The sequence below is a fragment of the Cetorhinus maximus genome, chromosome 20 (assembly GCF_964194155.1).
Source record: "Cetorhinus maximus chromosome 20, sCetMax3.hap1.1, whole genome shotgun sequence".
NCBI classification, from domain to species: domain Eukaryota; kingdom Metazoa; phylum Chordata; class Chondrichthyes; order Lamniformes; family Cetorhinidae; genus Cetorhinus; species Cetorhinus maximus.
Genome location: NC_135898.1, coordinates 42,259,459 through 42,279,459, shown reverse-complemented (window position 1 = coordinate 42,279,459; position 20,001 = coordinate 42,259,459). Strand labels below are relative to the sequence as shown.

At 40.3% G+C, this 20,001-nt stretch overlaps 1 protein-coding gene across 4 annotated transcripts in view; it reads left to right on the top strand.

Annotated features, from left to right (window-relative positions):
- The first annotated feature begins 395 nt into the window (after nt 1-395).
- The window catches only part of asah2 (N-acylsphingosine amidohydrolase 2), a 99,614-nt gene continuing 80,008 nt past the window's right edge, over nt 396-20,001 (top strand). For 2 of the 4 annotated variants that reach the window (XM_078565924.1, XM_078565927.1), the window contains exons 1-3: nt 396-466; nt 9,355-9,489; nt 14,968-15,056. In XM_078565924.1, the coding sequence (XP_078422050.1) occupies nt 9,369-9,489; nt 14,968-15,056 (210 nt within the window). In that variant the 5' untranslated portion in view covers nt 396-466; nt 9,355-9,368. Of the gene's footprint in view, nt 467-2,915; nt 3,048-9,257; nt 9,490-14,967; nt 15,057-20,001 lie in introns of those variants that run through there. The other 2 variants (XM_078565925.1, XM_078565926.1) reach the window with 2 other exon arrangements.

Sequence of the window (20,001 nt, the reverse complement as noted above, 5' to 3'; positions counted from 1 at the left end):
GAACTATATTAAGTAACCTGCAGTTGTTACAGGAGGTAATTTAATAATGAAAACCTAGATTGGAAAAATGCTCATTAGAAATGTCATTAATTAAAATAAAATATCTTCACCAGTTTAGAGGTAACCTTTGAATGTACTCGTTATAATTATCTTTGCAAAGCTGAGAATTTGATTTGGCCTGTGAATCAAATGGACTACATTTTGTTTCCTACTTTTTAGCTGCTTTTAATTGGGAAGTACAGGACAAAAGTTAATATCCAGTTAGTTGATGAACTGTACAGTAAGAATTAAACTAGGATTCTAAACCCTTGATAGAGCTGGAGATGTACACTCAGTGCTTATTCTGTTGATGTAAAGAGGCAACATTGGCAAAGACTCAAATATGTTTAATCATTTTTCAGATATATTGAAGGATGCAAGTTAAAAAAAATCTCTGCAGGTGGACTGAGTCATGAAAATTGAGTTTGTAAATAATACCATTTTTAACTGCTGTTTAATACGATGTAAAATTATTTTGAATTTGTGTTTTAATATGTTGCAATCTACTGTATTGAGTATTTCAGATTATTTTTCCTATGTACCAGACATTAAAATAAAGGGAAGTCATTCTACTTGTAAACACACGAATATGAAAAAACTACACTGGGCTTTAAAGGTTGCCCTTCTATCCCCAAGGGCAATTAGAATGTGGTTTTGTACCCATGATTCTCACATGACAGCTCAAAATCTTGATCAGATTGCTAGCAAAGCACAACCTGCAGGTGAAAGAAGGGAAACAAAAAATGGTAGCTGATCACCATAATGCCCTCTCTTGTTTTGTTATAGTACAATTAAGTTACTGGAAGCCAAGGATAGATTGGCAGCTTTTCTGCATGGTTGAGAAATAATTCATGAAGCAAGAAAGAAAAAACTGTTAAGTAATTGGAGGAAGTTCATCAGATGACATATATCCCATGTTGAAGCAGGTGTAAACATGCTTATTTTCCTCCCTAATTTAAATTTATGAATTTTATGGGGGTTGTATCAATATTAGAGAATGAAATATTTTTCTGTTTCATCATTCAGTCTCTGCACCAAGCATTCCTTGGCCAAGTATAGGTTGGCCAGATTCAAAGTAGAGAGAGAATATGTGAATTGATCATGCAAAATTAAGCATCTCAAAGACTAAATAGTTATCAAATATATATCCCATTCCAAACATGGCATGATGCATAATTTATATGTTATGTGCAATTTTAGGCACCCTACTTTTAAAGAGCTGAGGACAAGAATGGTTTTGGGGTCTTTGCTACGAGGGAAGCCTCAATTGTTGTTCACAATAGTTTAAAAAAATGATTGAAGGGATATGATCAAGGCTTTTAAAATATTAGAAATTTTGATGAAGTTGGAAACTGATTAAGTTTGGCTGTGATTACAGTACTACACGTGACACAAAATTAAACTCTAGAAAGACTTGAAAGATACATGCTCCCACAACCTTGCCCTGATTGAGTTCTGGATATTGGAGTGTTTGCCAAATAAAGCAGTAAATTTTTTGTTCCATATTAACTAACTGAATATCTTTGGTGCAGGACTGAGGATTATGTGGATGGAGATAATTGAATACTATTGAAGAAGAGCACACCCTCCGATCCCACAACTACCACATAGGCCAGTTGAAGAGGATAAGTTACGCTCTCCAATCACACAGCGACCACAGAGACTCAGGCTTCCTTTAACCGGTTTTATTCAAGCATATGCAAGGGAGCCACAATCATTCCTAAGAATGAAGACCCAGCTCCCAGATTGATTACATTTCATTACGTTTGTACTTTTTCTTCTTATAATACATTTGAGTGCATTTGAATACATCCAATCGGTAACCGACACATCGGTCCCATACTAACTCTATCCTATTGAGTGCATAAACATGTGATTTTGCTAACCAATTATTCTAAAGGAGGTATACATAATTATATTATCCAATCAAAATTAAAACACGTAGGCAAAGACCTTGGTTCTCACAGCTCAAGACTGTTTGTGTTTCATCAAAGCCCCCTCTTTGTCCATTGTATGTCTTCCCATAGCTAAGCTAAAACCATCTGCCCCTTCCCTATGTGAGGGGAGTACACTTAATCTGATGTATGTCCTGCTTGTGTCCCCTCTCAAGGCTATGCAATGTTCATCTGGCAATCTTCAACTCTCAATATGTTTAGCAGCCATGTCTGCCTGGAGATTTTGGGATTTTTCAGTAAATTCTTACTGTATGCTCTTTTAGCATTTTTAATTTCCCCCTAACACTGTTCTGAGCTACTGGGACTTTGGAAGATAACTGACCTAAAATGGATACTGTATGATGATGGCTGTGTTCAATGTTGTACGATGGATGTGTAAAAACTAATTAGATTCTTTTAAGATGTTTAGTTAACATAGAAAATGTATTGAACCTAGGCCTCAAAGGTGAAAAGGCAGTGTTTATTTTTATTTCATGCTATATACTAGTTTTTATTGCAGCAGCCCACAATGCCAGGCTTAAAGTCCACACCATTACAGAGATGCTGCTTATTAGATTTTGATAACATTACTGCAACATGAATATTCTGCAACATTGGTGCATAAGCTAAATACGACCTGACTCAGGAGCCTGCTATTTTGCTGAGCCTTCTGTGAGTTTAAAGGTTAAAATGATGAGAGATGTGATAACATATATGGAAAGAAAACCAAAGGTCTTGGATGGGTTTGCTATGCTCCTTGTTCAACAATAGAACAGTGTGGCCACAGTACGACTAATATCACAGAGCTACAGATAAAACAAGTAATTGCTGCATATTCTGTCTTGTCTCTCCACACTGCCCCTGCCACTCTCTATTTTAATTGAAACTTAATTTGTTTTTCCTTGCAGAATCTACATATGAAAAAATGTTTAAAAACGCTTGACTTTCACTGTGCTTGGTTAAATGTCAATTTCAAAATCTAAGTGACCTGTCAGAAATACAAATACAGGTTCAGTGCAGTTGTGCCATGAATGAGTAAACTTGTCGGGAGTCCCAAGATATAATTGCAGAAAAGTGAGTATGGCATGGCACTACCTTTGTCCTCTTGTTTCTGACCTCCATTATGGATTTTCATCCTCCTTACCACCCATTTGCAACCATTGAGACAATTCATAAAGCCTTCTTAGACTGTCTTGATATTGTAGATTTTATTCATTCTTTTGAACAACTGTTGCATGGATCTTTCAGCACCCGTGTGGGCAGCTAGTTTTTTGAGACCATAATAGACTCTTTCTTTGGCTAAAGAACATCTAAAATGTATCAGTCTTGAACTCCTTAGATCATGGCTTGTGCCATAAGAGTTTCTTTGCACATCATCTTGATACTGCATTACCAATTAAATAAAGTTTGATGAATTCTGAAGGCTAGGTTCAGATGTTGAATTGCTTGGCACAGTGTTCCAGTGATAATTTAAGCCATCCAATGTATTGAGTGTTTGTGCAGCTGTATACCCCTGATTCACTACACAGATAGTACCAATGACTCCAAATAGAAGAATTCCAGCTTTTCAGTTTATATTCTTGATCATCCTCCTCAAATTCCTATACATTTCAATTTCAGTAAACACAACCTAAGATATAACACCAGGAGCAGTAAAGCAACAAGACAAAGTTAAAAAGGAACAGACAAAAATACGAAAGTTTGAAATCCTGACAATACTTGAAGACTAGGATATGTCAACAATGACAAACTATCTCCAAGTGTGCAGTCAGAAACAAAACAATGGAGAGATTTTAATATCAGGGGTGGTGGGGGGGGCAGATGAAATATTCGTATCTTGGATATTACTAACAATGCCTTCTCCTCTTTAAACAACATTTCAAAATTTAGGTTACCTAAAGCCTTAAATCGAATCACAGGGTATAATTTGTTCTTGTGGTTTGGTTAGCTTATTGGGGAAAATTATCAAAATGCCGCAAAGAAACCTGTGACTGGAATTTCACACAAAGTAGTGAATATGTGCTAGAATTGCAAAGCAGATGACTCAGTGACCATTCAAATTTATTTTTATTGCACATTGACAGCCCAGAGACTGGTGGAAATTTGTACCTTCTCCTTTAAGGCTACAATATAGAGCTCAGCAGAATTGCATAATATACTCAGTTTATCAATTTGATTGTGCAACATCTTCTGAGTTAGAAGAAGACGAAGCATAATAACTTCAGTGTGGTCAAAAACAAAAGCAAAACAGAGGAGATCATGCTTAATTTGGCCTTAATTTGTCCATACTTGCCACATTTTGGAATGCAAAGTGACTGTGGCATCAAGCCACATATATGTATATTTCATCTTTTCAGATTGATTTTTGTTTTATCTCACAAGATATGAAAATAACCTGCTGCCTTTGGAATAGCTGAAAGTCCACTATATCAACTGTTGATAGGTCTCAAATTGTGCTCTTGTTATGTTACCTAATCTATGTTATCTAATCAGTTTTAGTGCAATGTGCAGTCGCCTGGTGGGAAATGATCATATCCCATCAAGAGCTGAAACTGTGTCATTGTGGTACCTGCAGCTGAAGTAAGTGGTTCATGGTTAAGGTAGGATTATGATTGATTAACATGGACGAATTTTACAAGCTGGCGGTCTTGGGTAAAACTGTTGGGTTTACTCCAGCTCCAAACAAGTCTCACTGAGCAGAAGTAAAGCAGACGAATGAAAGTCATTAGAGGACAATTCATGGCAAATGAATGGCCTTTTTAAATTTTATTTTATAATGAATGTTTGCCTGACCTATTTTGTGGATTTTATTCTTACTAAATCTGTTTACTGTTCTGGAATTATAGGTCAGTGTCTTTTTAACAGGGAGATTTACAAACGTCATTGACACTATTAGCTACAAATGCCTGAGACCCTGCAAATCTTCAACTGAGTTTATGATCTGTTTATGATTATGAATATGAATATGAATTATGATCTGTTTCTATCGGACACTTTATTTTTGCCCCAGATACTTTTTCTGGGGTATTGAGATTGTAAACACTTGCTCTGATACATAAATAAAGTTAACAACGTGGTTAAGTTAACAGCGGAAAGCTACTGGATTTACCTCTGGGCTCCTAAGAAGTGGCAGAATTTATTCCAGGCTTTATTTTAGGCTTGAACTGCCAAATTAATTTATGTGCAAGAGAATAATAATATCCATTTCCAGTAATGGATAATGCTAACTCCAAATATAAGAAAAATAATGATTTATATGATTAACTTCTTTATGCATTTTTTTTGTATGGTTACCTACTCAGGCTATCTAACACTTTGAAAATTTCAGACAGATTTAATTTGAAGATTACTGAATGGTGTTTGCACATACTGAAACCTTGGGGCGATGGTGACATTGTGGTAAAATCACTGGACTAGTAATCCAGAGGCCCAGGCTTATGCCTTGGGGGCATGGGTTCAAATCCAGCAGTTGGTGAAATTCAATTAATAAACCTGGATTTGAGAGCTATTCTCAGTAATCGTGACCATGACAATTATCACTGTTGTAAAAACCCATCTGGTTCACAAATGTCCTTTAGGGAAAGAAATCTGCAATCCAGACCCACAGTAATGTGGTTGACTCTTAACTGCTCTCTAAAATTCCCTTTGAAGGGCAGTTAGGGATAGAGATCCAAGTCATCTCAGATTTGAAAAAGATAAAATTGGAAAAAACAAACACTGTTGTGGGCTAGCTCCAGTACAGAGTGCAGCCTGTCTGTAGAAGACCAGCTCCGATACAGAATGACGATCTGTCTGTCTGGGACCATGCAGCTCCAGCAGACTGTTGAATTGGGAGCAGCCTCAGTACAGGGTGAGGGAAAAATTGAGAACCAAAATCTTAAAAATTGAGAGATTTGGTGTAAAAAATCAGGAGCTTTTTTTTTTCAAACATCGATAAATATCAATTGAGAGTTGGTTTCTACATCTCATTCGTGACTTAATTTCTAGAAGACCACAGTTCTTTACAAAGACAATATTACTTCATAGGAATGAACCTACAGCAAAAGGCACTGGATGTAGAATTCGGGGCCAGACAGTTGCTGGATGTCAAGCTGGGAGAGAAGAGGGTTCATCATCAAGAGGGCGATGTGATAGTGAGGCAATGCCAGAGCAGTGGAAAGCAAAGGGGACGTGGGGGAGAAGAGTTATATGTTAAAGATACCCAAGCTCTTTTTCTAGAAAGCTCCAGACATTTTGATTTCACAAGGCGCTGTATACAAAGGCCAGGATATTATTAATAATACATCCATGTGTTGTGTTGAATGGCAGGTTTTTAGCCTTGGGCAGCGATAAGTAGAGTTTTGAAATGCAAGAGTTTAACTTCCTCAATTGCCTCTACTCTAAACAAATGTGTACTATACTTACCTGATCCTTTCAGCCGCGCACACATCTTACTAACCCACAACCCCCTTCCCCCTACCTATGCCCCAGCTCACCCTTTGTTTTAAACAGTTGCTCTCCCACTTGCGGCTTCCCCAGCAGTTCTGTTCACACCTCTCTATTGGTGCTGCATGATGACCTCTCAGAGAATCATTGGCAATCTAGCCCTCTCCTATTGGTCACTGCTCAGACCACCTACCTTATTAGTAATTGGTGCAATCCGCAGCCACCTCTTTATCATTGGCCATTTTGAATGCCTGTGAAAAATTGAGATATTTCAGAAGTCTATCGTAAGATCATGAGTGAAGCTTAATTTCACTCAGAAATCCTCTTGCTTGTGATAATTTTGAGCGAGTTGGCATGTCTGTGCATCACAGCCAAGCCCAAAATTGTCCTCACCCAACAACCACACACAACCATTTTCTGCGTGAGTGCCTGCTTAGTAATCAGGATTAAGAAGCACAGTGGGTTTTAATTTCCAGAACCCAGGAATTTTGTCACTGATTCTGGTATCCCTACCACCAACTTGACACAGATCTGAAAATACAGCACAGACAACAATCCATACTTCTATACTGTCGCTAATGTAGTAAAACGTCTCAAAACGCATCATAGGAGCAATATCAAACAAAATTTGACACAGTCACTTAAGGGGATATTAGGACAAGTGACCAAAAGCTTGGTCTAAGAGGTAAGCTTTATGGAGTGTCTTTAAAGTAGACAGAAGAGACTTACAGAGGAAATGTCAGAGTTTGGGACCTTGGCAGCTGAAGATAAGGTCACAAATTGTATAGCAATTAAAATCAGGGATGCTTCTGAGGATCAAATTGGAGGAATGGTGGGATTGAGGAGGAGTGTAGGGATGGAGGAGGCTGCAGAGATAGGGAGGGTGAAAGGCCATAGAAGGGCATTCCTGACATATGAGGCTTAACTATTCATTTGGAAAACTTTCCGACCTGGAGGAACCAGAGTTGAGATGCTTTTCATCTAATCCTATTTTGTCGAATTAGAAATCCCTAACTTCCATTTTTTAACAACAATCTCTAACTTGCCAGAACAAACCTGTTGGTGTCACACTGTACCAGAGAGAAAAGAGGGTGGTATGTCTCATTTTAGGAAATATACTCAAATAATAAAAACAGATATTTAAAAATGTTCACCTTTCAGAGAAAGTACAAGTGCAATGGATTATTAAACAGGCAAAAAAAAACACCAGCTGGTTTCACTGTACTTTGGACATATCCTTTTGATTTGATTCTTTTACCTAAAAGGGTTAATAGCCTTTGTGAGTGGGTAGCCCATTTAGCCATTAGACTCAAGGATGCTTTTTAAACACGTTCCCTTACTACTTAGACGCTGAAGTGGGGCACTGGTTTTTAGCAGGCGCTTCTCCCACCTCCCCCATCCCCCCCCATTATCCTCCTTTAAGCCTTTTTTTAATGCTCTGATTAAAGTGCAACAGGAGAGTGGGGAAGGGAGGGAATATTAATTTGCATTTGTACACCATCTGTCAAAGACAGATTTTTTACTGCCAGTAATACCTTTGAATAAAAAGACCCTAATTGGAAGGCAAGTGAAATGCAGAGGACAGGTGAGATATTTAAGTCTCTGGTTATATTACATGATTATGTTTTTTATCTGCTGCTTAGCTTGAAGGCACTCCTTCAGGTTAGATGCAGTCAGTTAGAGTCATCCACTCAGGTTCCTTTCTTGCTTTTATCTCTCCTTTTTATTTTCTCTCAAAAATATTGTCCCATTCTTCAAAGTCCCCACAGCACCCTGTGGTGACTTTAAAGCCTGAATCCATGAGCCACTGCAACTGGGGTCCAACGTTCCTTCATAAAACATACTGGCAGCTCCAGGTGGGAAACGAGGGGAGAAAAAACAGGGGGATGGCTTAAAGAGAGAGAAACTTAAAGGGAGGAAGGAAGGGGAGATGGTAGCATAGTGGTAATGCCACTAGGCTAGTAATCCAGAGGCCAAGGCTAATATCCTGGGGACGTGGGTTCAAATCCCATGAATTTAAGTTCAATTAATAAATGTGGAATATAGATCTAGCCTCAGTAATGGGGACAATGGCAACTATTATCGATTGTTGTAAAAAACCATCTGGTTCACTAATGCCTTTAGGACATTTACCATCCTTACCCGGTCTGGCCTACATGTGACTCCAGACCCACAGCAATGTGGTTGACTCTGAAATTCCCTCTGAAATAGTCTAGCAAGCTGTACATTTCAAGGGTAATTAGGGATGGGCAACAAGTGCAAGCCTTGCCAGCGACGCCCACATCCCATGAAAGAACAGAAAAAAGAATGAAGAATACATACGAGGGGCCATTCCACACCTTAACAACAATTGGGATTTCAGAGCCCTCTCCTGAGACAAAGAGTGAGACTTAATTGTTCTGAATTTAGTATGACTGCTGTGCGACTTTGGTACAGAGCCTGGCACAACTTGTACAGCTATCTATTTAATTAAAACAGAAATTGAACAGATCACAGGTGTTTATACAAGAATTATATGACTCTTAATGCATTCTGAAATGGTCTAGTAAAGCCACTTATCTGTACAAACGATGACAATGAAGCACAATACCTTTGTCGGAGCACCATCACTGCAGAAACTGCAATGGTTCAACCTGGCCCACCACTCTGTTCTCTGGAGAACTTGTAATGGATAATAAATGTGGCTTGCCACTGTAACCCACATCCTCAGAACCAAATAAATAAGTTGCCTATAATTACCTGTGATTGGCTTTGTTTCTGCTTGGGCTGCTCAAATTAATATTGTGCGCCAACCATCGCTCAAGATGTGTGTAACATTGAAAAGGCAGCAACTTAATAAAAAATTGCAGTATATGGTAACTGACCTTTCACAGTAGTTGCAGAGTTGTGATGTAAATTGTATCTTGTTGGGTGATTAGGGTGCTGCACGGGATCTAATTGTTCTATTTCTCATCAGGTTTGATCTGTGGAATGGGTTCCAAATGTACACCCCTGGTGATTACACTTCTTGTGCTGTTTGTGCTCATGACAGCAGTGGCTGTAGCCTTCAGTGCTCTTTTCTTTGTCAAAGATGGAGAAACGTCATATGTGGGTAAGTAGGTGAAGGAACCAACACTCTTAAAGTGCTGCGGGTACCTTGACTTGACAAAAACCCAGAAGCAACTTGTGCTACAAAGTGAAATATTAAATGTTTACATCAGTAAGCTGTTTCACCAATAGTCACTATTGCATTATCAAAGAAACAACAAACACGCATTACTATGATATCAGGTCCTGAGAACATCCTAAAGTGGTTCAAAAGCAATTAGTTTTGAAATAGTCATTGCTGACATCAATGAACACAGCAGCCAATGTACACAAAGCAATATCTTGCAAACCAAGGAATGAATGACCAAATAATCTATTGTTGTTCATGTTGGTTGAATTTTTGGAAAAAACTTTTCTCATGTTTGAAGATAGTGCCGTAGGATGTTTTACATCTAACCAAACAAGTGGATGAGGCCCTTAGCTTAATGTCTCATCTGGAAGACAGTGGCCCTGTTAATATGAGAGCAGCTTCCAACGGGGAATTGTTGGGGCAAAACCTGGAAGTCAACAGAGTGGGTCGGAACCTGCAATCACAATTCAATTGAAGCAATTAATTTTGACTTCTAGGTTTTGCATCTTCAAGCTGCGAAGCGGGTGTGATGTGCACCCGCATGATATAAATTCAGCTGTAATGTAGCAGGGTGACATACAAATGGAAATCTGTTCATAGTCAAGTTGCTACAATCTGCAGCCAAGCTTTTGGACCAGAACTCCTTGAGGTTACCCATCCAGCCATCTCACATTCACTCAAAGCATGAGCAGCAGTTTCCACCACCCATGATGTAGTTACTCGTGTAACACCTTGTAAGAGCAGCATGATAGGCAAAAGAGCAGCTAAGACTGGCACTTAGGGTTTGTAACAGGGTGGCAAGGATGACTTTTGTTTTCATGTGTTTGCTGGTGATTTAAAATCTCACTCTTTGACCAGATTTTTCTTGTGCTATATTTCTTTGGATTGGTGTTCATTGACCATGCCATTTCATACTTGCATTGGTGCTGACGTTGAAGCCTTTCAATTGGAGGATAGAGGATTGAGTCTGATAAAGGAAGGTACTGTTGGTACAGAGGAAGAGGGATTATTCAGTTAAAGCTTTTCTTGATAATTGGACATACAGGGCAGGCTTGGTGACACTTGCTCCTCCTTGGCACGTTTGATTTCCTTCTGTTCTCCTTGCTACTGTGACTCCACGATTAGCTCCAAGGATTAGCCTTTTCAAGGCAATTTTATGGAGCATGCAGCAAATAATCACTCTAGAGACTCACTCAGGGTTGCATTGCAAGAAATGTCCAGATTGATCCAAGCAACAGCACCTCTGGTTGAGAATACAGATTGTTTACTAGAGCACTGATAGAGGTCTAGTCTAATTCTAGCACTTATCTGCATCTGTGAGCAGGCTTCTGACGGGCATCATAAGCCTCATATTTAGGGCTTACCCTTTGTTCCCAAGCAGCCAGCCTGGCATGCTGAGTGGAAAAGAGGGCAAGTTGGGAATCAGAGGAGGAAGGCATCATGACCACTGCCAGGAAACCGGCCACAGGCCTGAATGATGCATTTGCTGTCATTGCACACCAACAGCATGTTCAGAAAACGGAAGGCCTTCCTGTTCATGAATACTCTGGGATCTTCATGTTGTCATGCTCAGTAAAGGCATTCATATTCATAACTTTGCACATGGACTGACTTCATATGGAGATTCTTTTACTTGTTTAAACTAGAAGCTGTTGAACAGTTAAAATGACTGCCAATGGGTCAGGTGACCTTTGCTTATTCAACACAAACTATCAAGCTCCTGGAAAGTTCCGAATTCAATAACCATGGGTGGGGGCCTCCCCCTGTAATGGACATATCAAAGTGAGTGTTATCTGGAATTCACACCTGGCATTGTTCGAAGCTTACTCAAAACAGTCAATGGACTCCTACACTCTGTCTCCAGGTTTGCAGTTTAACAAAGGAAAGCTGATGAGACCAGTTATCCACAGGTTAAGTGTGAAACCATCTAAGCCGTTCTGGGTGGACAATGCCGTTGACCAAGTGAGTCAGAAACTGACTTCTGAAACTGAGATCCTTATTTATCCCAAGACCCAGAAGGGACCTTGGCAGACTACAGAAGAACACTGATGAGGCAACAACTGCAGAGAAATGTTGTGACATCTTTGCCTTTCATGAACCATCAGTTGTCAGCCAGTCTGTGAACCAGACTCTGAAACTAGCTGCAAGTCATCAAGCAGCCAAAGTATTTAAACTGCTCCAATTTCAAAGTTCACCTGAGAGCCAACCTCCTGGATAGTCGACTACAAGAAGCCCTAAACTGCTGTGAAACCAATGCTTTACAAGACTCGCACTTCAACTTTAAATTATTAAATCCTTTCAAGAAACCATAGGCCTGTCACGTGGGAAACTGGAAATTGTAAATCAGAGACTGAATTAACTGTAATCTGTAAAGGTGCACTATCTTTATCTGTATCCAATCTTTGCGTGTGTGTGAGAGAGAGAGATACATGTGAAGTTGCGTTAATTCAGTGCAAGATGTATCAGATGCTGTCAGACCTGCTGAGTTTTTCCAGCATTTTCTGTTTTTGAGATTCGAGACACTTGCTCAGTGATTTAACCCACAAGATTCCACAGGTTTTGAACAAACAAGATTAGACTTTACAATACAAGGTCAGAAAGGTAAACAATTTACAATATCTATCTTATACTCTAACATTCAGGGTTAATATGAGGTACATGTGAATTAACAAGCAAACTGTGGTTGAACACACCACACTGCAGAATAAATGGTGGATGCGAACAAGACAGAGTCCAAGGATTTCTCAACAACCCATCCAGACGTTAGTAACATTAAACCAATCAATCTCACTGAAACTCTGTCTCTCTCATGAGGGATCCCAGACTTCACCTTCAAAGATCTAACCTTGGAATTCTCTCCAGGAGTTGCTCCAATTCGGATGGCATCAATGATGGCCCACCTTGCAGGGTTTCAATCTCGTCTCCTGATTTCATTCCCCTGGATTCCCGAGTACTCACTCAAACACCAACTCACAAGCACAAATTCAGCTCTTCGGCCACGCTGAGCAGAACATTACTGCTCCAAAGGGATACATTTGCCCCATTGGCCTGCAGCATGGACTCAACAACTTCCGAATGTCTTCTTGGATCTTCAGAATTCCTCTTGGGCCCTTTTCAATTACCAGGCTCTGACAACATCAATGACTGCCCACCTCACAGGGACTCAATCTTGTCTTCAAGATTCCTTTCCCCTGGATTCCTGAATATGCACCCAAGCGTCAACTCTCAATTTCAACTCTTTGGCCACGCTGAGCAGAACACAGCTGATCCAAAGGGGCGCCTTTGCCCCAATGGCTCACAGTGTGGAGTCACCAACCTGCGGCTGCCTTCTTCACTGAAAGTCTGCTCCCTGCAGCCATTTTCCTGTTTGGAGCCTGTTTCTCTGCTCCTCTCTTGATACCTTTTCCTGTCCATGTTCCCTCTCTTATTTTGTCTATTTTAAACTCTCAAAAGCTTGTTGCCACATTATTTAATTGGAATTAACTCTTCAAGGGTAAGACAGAAGACAGAGTTGGGATTAAAGGGTCTTTTGTAGGTTGGAAAGACATAGCTAGTGGAGTGCCACAAGGATCAGTCCTAGTGCCTCAATTATTTACTATCGATATGAATGACTTGGAGGAGGGGGCAGAGTGTAATGTATCCAAATTTGCTGACAATACAAAAATAGGTGGGAGGGTATGTTGTGATGAGGACAAAAGGAACCTGCAAGGGATATAGACAGGTTGAATGAGTGGGCAAAAACTTGGCAGACGGAGTTTAATGTAGGAAAGTGTGAGGTCATGCACTTTGGTAGGAAAAATCAAAACGCAGACTATTATTTAAATGGAAAGAGTTGACTTATCAAGAACGGCTAATAGGTTAGGCCTTTATCCATTGGAATTTAGAAGAATGAGGGGTGATCTTATTGAAACGTACAAGATTCTGAGGGGGCTTGACAGGGTAGATGTTGAGAAGATATTTCCACTAGTGGGGGGATCTCAAACTAGGGGACATATTTCCAGAATAAGGAGACACTCATTCAAAACTCAGATGCGAAGGAATTTCTTCTCTCGGGGTAGTGAATGTCTGGAATTCTCTACCTCAGAGTTGTGGAGGCTAGATCACAAAGTATTTAAAGAGGAGGTAGATAGATTTTTGAAATATCGGGGAGTTGAGGGTGGTGATGAGGCACAAAAGAGTAGTTCAGGCCTGGGGCAGATCAGCCATGATCTTATTGAATGGCAGGGCAGGCATGAGGGGCAGAATGGCCTACTCCTGCTATTTATTTTATGTTCTTAAGTTACACAACTCTTTCCATGCAAAACGTACTGATTAGGGTGGTAAGAAAGAAAATGCATTCTGCCTGTGACAATGTGAGTACTCAAAGCCATGTAGATGCAGTCAATTAAGCCCTGTCTCTGGAGAAGCCTGCAACCGTGGCAAAGACCACAGCAACCCCTCCTCACAGTTCACAATGCTCCTTTTGTGATATCTGCCTGTCTCCTCCCTCTTTGGGACCTCTCCCTGTCCCCTGCCTGGGACACTTGCCGACAATGGCACTCTGCTCCCGTTCCTGTTTTTCTTCCTGCACCAATGCACTGGGCCCAAAGAAAGTAAGAATGTAGAACTGTGCATGTGCAGCCTGCTCCTGGTTGGTGCTTGCGTAAAAGCTCTGAGGTCTGTTGGGAGTTGAAGTTCCTGACCTCCGCTCTCAACCACCAAAGTAAGTTTGGTTTTCATAACTCAGTCCTTTGGCATCACCCCTGAGCCTAAGGAAGACTGGAAAATTATAGCCAGTGACAAAGAGTCTATGAGCCCCATCAGTGACCTGTTTGACTGAGTAATGCACTACAAATTGACTAACTTATGTCACCGCTTGATGCTGGAATGACTTTAAGCTGCAGAAGTCCTGTGTTACAGACTGCAGCCAGTGCTGAGCGTGCCAGACTTGCCTACAACCCTATCTGGTGAAGTAAGGCAGCGAGACCCACTGCTCACTAGCTGAAAGTATAATGTTTTTGGTTCTGTAAGTTTGTATGGTCTCCTGGGACACCTCCCCTTCTTAATCCTTTCTTCCTGTAACTGCGGGTCTCTCCGCACTTGCTGCTGTCGTTCCTTCTGGCCCTCCAGCCATGAATGAAAACCGGCAGCATCTCAATATTGTCAGAGCAAGTTTGTGCAGAATCTCTTGGGTAGAAACACAAATCAGGTCTGTTATAAAGTTGTATTTAAATGCTGAGATATTTGTCCTCAATGTTTTCCCTTTCAAGTCAGGTGTATTCGCAAATTGGTGACAAATTACAATTCCGAAGATCTGAGTATTGCACAGTACTGGGTTACTATGTAAACTTCTTGGAAAACTTATCAGGATTCAGATTTTTTACTGAAATTATTATCCAATATCCTTTTTAAATTCCTTGTCATGTGTTACAGATTCAAAACTAACTGAAGTACCAAGAAGCTATTATCGGATTGGTGCTGGCCGTGCTGATTGCACTGGTCCAATAGCAGATTTGCCTTTGGTAAGTCAATTTGTTCATATTAACTGTTCTGTGACAATATAGGTTTCCCTTTTCCTCTTGCAGAATTCCAATACCATGTGTCAAATCTGTGTACCCTACAACCTCTATACATTGTGGTTAGTGATCTACTTCAAGGAACCAACTAGGGAACAGGCTTTCCTAGATTTGGTTTTGTGCAATGAGAAGGGGTTAATAATCTTGTTGTGTGGGGTCCTTTAGGGAACAGTGACCATAACATGATAGAATTCTTCATTAGGATGGAAAGGAAAGTAATCCACTGTTGGAAACGGTGGCACTTTCCTTGCTGTAATTAGGTACCTGCTGTGTGGTGGACCATGAACACAAAAGCTTGCCCTGCTTGCCCTGCTGCCCTTGTTCTGGATTCCTTCACAAAAGGAAATAGTTTCTCTTTATCTATCCTATTGAATCTCTTTTTAAAATCATTTTAGAGTCTCCATTAGATTACCCCTTAATCTTCTACAAGCCAAGCAAACACAACTTGTTTCATAATTTAATTCAAAGGTAGCCATCTCAGGATTACTCCCAGTGCCAGGGTGACCAAGGCTGGGAACTGAATATCCAACATTACTCAATATTTAGGAAGGACCAGCAAAAAAGGAAAAGGTGGTGGGGTGGCGTTTTTAGTTAAGGATGAAATCAGTGCAATAGTGAGATAGGATATTGGCTCAGAAAATCTAGATGTAGAATCAGTCTGGGTGGAGCTAAGAAGCAACAAGGGGTGGAAAACATTGGTGGGAGTTGTCCATAGAGCTCTAAAAGTAGTGGTAAGGGAGGGGATGGCATTAAACAGGAACTTAGAAATGCACATAGCAAGAGTGCTATAGTAATCATGGGTGACTTTAATCTACATATAGACTGGGCAAACCAAATTAGCAATAATACTGTGATGGATGAATTCCTGGAATGTGTACGAGATGGTTTTTTAGACCAGTACTTCAAGGAACCAACTAGGGAACAGGCTTTCCTAGATTTGGTTTTGTGCAATGAGAAGGGGTTAATAATCTTGTTGTGTGGGGTCCTTTAGGGAACAGTGACCATAACATGATAGAATTCTTCATTAGGATGGAAAGGAAAGTAATCTGATCCGAAACTAGGGTCCCAAATCTAAACAAAGGAAACTATGAAGTTATGAGGCATGTGTTGGCTAAGATAGATTGGGGGGCTTCATTAAAAGGCATGACGGTGGATAGGCAATGGTTAATATTTAAGGAATGAATGTATGCATTACAACAGTTATACATTCCTTTCTGCCGCAAAAACACAACAGGAAAAGTGGCCCAACCATGGCTAGCAAAAGAAATTAAGGATAGTATTAGATCTGAAGAGGAGTCATATAAAGTTGCTAGAAAAAGTAGCAAGCCTGAGGATTGGGAGCAGTTTAGAATTCAGCAAAGCAGGACTAAGAGATTGATTAAGAGGGGAAACATAGAATATGAGAGCAAACTTGCAAGGAACATAAAAATGGACTGTAAAAGTTTCTATAAGTATGTAAAAAGAAAAAGGTTAGTGAAGACAAACGTAGGTCCCTTACAGTCCAAAATGGGAGAATTTATAATAGAAAATGGTAGAGCAATTATACAACTACTTTAGTTCTGTCTTCATGGAGAAAGACACAAATAACTTCCCAGAAATGCTAGGGAACCAAGGGTCTAGTAAGAAGGAGGAATTGAAGGAAATTAGTATTACTAAGAAAGTAGTACTTGAGAAATTAATGGGACTGAAAGCCAATAAATCCCCAGGGCCTGATAATCTACATCCCAGGGTACTAAAGGAGGTGGCCATGGAAATAGCGGATGCATTGGTTGTCATCTTCAAAAATTCTGTAGATTCTGGAACAGTCCCGGCGATTGGAGGGTGGAAAATGTAACCCCACTATTTAAAAAAGGGAGGGAGGGAGAAAACAGCAAATTACAGACCCATTAGCCTTACATCAGTAGTGGGTAAAATGCTAGAGTTTATTATAAAAGATGTGATAACAGGACACCTGGAAAATTTCAACGGGATTAGACAAAGTTCAGATGGATTTATGAAAGGGAAATCATGTTTGATAAACCCACTGGAGTTTTTTGAGAACGTAACTAGATGGATAAGGAAGAACCAGTGGATGTGGTGTATTTTCAGAAAGCTTTGGACAAAGTCCCACATAAGGAGGAGTGCAAAATTAAAGCACATGGGATTGGGGGTAATATATTGGCATGGATTAAGAATTGGTTATCAGACAGGAAGCAGAGTAGGAATGAATGGGTCTTTTTCAGAGTGTCAGGCGGTGACTAGTGGGGTACTGCAGGGACCAGTGCTTGGGCCCCAGCTATTCACAATATTTTTCAATGATTTGAATGAGGGAACCAAATGTAATATTTACAAGTTTGTTGACAACATGAAACTAGGTGGGAATGTGAGTAATGAGGAGGATGTTACGAGGCTTCAAGGTGATTTGGACAAGTTGAGTGAGTGGGGAAAAATATATGGCAGATGGAGCACAACATGGATAAGTGTGAAGTTATTCACTTCGGTAGGAATAACAGAATGGCAGAGTATTATTTAAATGGTGAAAGATTGGGGAATGTTGATGTACAAAGGGACCTGGGTGTTCTTGTACACCAATCATTGAAATTAAGCATGAGGTGCAGTAAGCAGTTAAGAAGGCAAATGGTATGTTGGCCTTCATTGTGAGAGGAATTGGCTACAGGAGCAAGGATAGAGTCATAAAGTTATACAGCACAGAAACAGGCCCTTTGGCTCATCGTGTCCGTGACGGCCATCAAGCACCTATCTATTCTAATCCCATTTTCCAGCACTTGGCCCATAGCTATGGCGTTTCAAGTGCTCATCTAAATACTTCTTAATGCAGCTGTACAGAGCTTTGGTGAGACTACACCTGGAGTATTTGCAGTTTTGGTCTCCTTGCCTAAGAAAGGATATGCTTGCAATAGAGGGAGTGCAGCGAAGGTTCACCAGACTGATCCCTGGGATGGCAGGATTGTCGTATGAGGAGAGATTGGGCTGACTAGGCCTGTATTCACTGGAGTTTAAAAGAATGAGAGGGGATCTCATTGAAACATATAAAATTCTTACAGGGCGGGACAGACTGGATCCAGGGATGATGTTTTCTTTGGCTGGGGGATCTAGAACAAGGGGTCACAGTTTCAGGATACAGGGTAGGCCATTTAGGACTGGGATGAAAAGAAGCTTCTTCATTCAGAGGGTGGTGAACCTGTGGAATTCTCTACCACAGAGGGCTGTGGAGACCAAGTCACTGAATATATTTAAGAAGGAAATAGATTCCTGGACTCCAAAGGCATCAAGGGGTATGGGAGAGAGTGGGAGTATGGCATTGAGATAAAGGATCAGCCTTGATCATCTTGAATGACGGAGCAGGTTTAAAGGGCATAATGACCTACTCCTCCTATTTTCTATGTTTTCTAACTCTCTGAGCCCTGCTATAAATCTACACTGCATGACCAGTAGGATCATTATATCCTCACTTAAGTGCGGTGCCCACAACTGAACGCGGTACTCCAGATGGGGCCCGACAAAGCCTGTATGCAACTGGGGTACATCTTCCTCCCCTTTGTATTCTAACCCCTTGACATATAGTCCAACATTCCTTTAGCATTCTTGATAGTCTTTTGGAACCATAGCTTCTGGTGTTTTTTTTCCCACATGGACACCCATATCTCTTTGATCCTCCGCAGTTCCCAGTTTCTCAATTTAGAAAATACTCTGATTTATTTTTATGACTCCAAAGTGAAAACTGAGACAGTTTGACAACTCCTTCAATCTGCATCTCCCCACTTGCATCTTCCTGCTCTCATCTGCAACATGTACTGTTCCTCCTTATTTAGTATCATCTGCAATTGAAAATGCAATTCTCCCTTTCTTCATCCACACCATTGATAAGCATACTGAAAAACTGAGGTCGCAGTACAGATCCTTGGAACACTGCTCATCACATCCTGCCAATCATGCCTTTATTCCTACTGTCTCCAACCTCCCAATCAATTTCCAACCCATGCTGCAAGGTTGCTTCCAATTCTGTACACTTCATTGTTGCTTATAAATCGGAGAACATTTCAGAGAGGAGACCATTCAGGCATAGTGCTTATGATTTGCTAACTCTTTAAATTCAGCTATCAACTAAAATCCCAATTTCCAGGCTCTTTCCCATTTTTTAATGTACTCATTCCATATGCTTAACCAATTTCTTTTCAAGTGTTGTTTTTGTCCCTGTCTCAATAGCTGCATGTGATTAGAACATATGTTCTAATAACCCATCATTGTGAAAATATCTCTTCTACATTCTGATTTGTTCTAGTGATAATCCAGGATCTATGTATCCTTGTTGGCCATCTGTGGAAAGAGTCTTTCACTGTTTATCCTCTTAACTCGTTTATAATTTTGAAAACCTCTAGTACATGCCCACCACCCTCTCCTGCACTTCGCAATCCACCACTAAATCTTCTCTGTCCCATTTTTGTCAATCTCTGAAACTATTACTGCCCTTTCATTCAGGTAAATCCTTGTACAGTCTCTTTGACTCTAGAATTGTTTCACTTATGAGATACTGTGGCCTGTTCAGTTACATTATACAAATTTAATTCATTCCCTTGCTTTTCTATTCAATGTCTGTGTATAAACTCTGAATCTCAGTTTTCTTGTTCTGGCCACCTTTAACTACACGCCCAGCTTTCAAAACATATGCCTCCACGTTTCTAGATATTACTATCCCTTCATTCTGTTAAGATTCCTACTATGCACTTTATAGGCTATCACTTATTTTTCCCCACAATGTGATACCCCACATTTCTCTGCTTTGTATAGGATTCAACATCTGCCAAGTCTACTGATTCATGTCCTCCTGCATTCTTCCTCACTGTACTTCGAAGTTCAGTAAATTTAGCTAACATTACATATTTGCAGGATC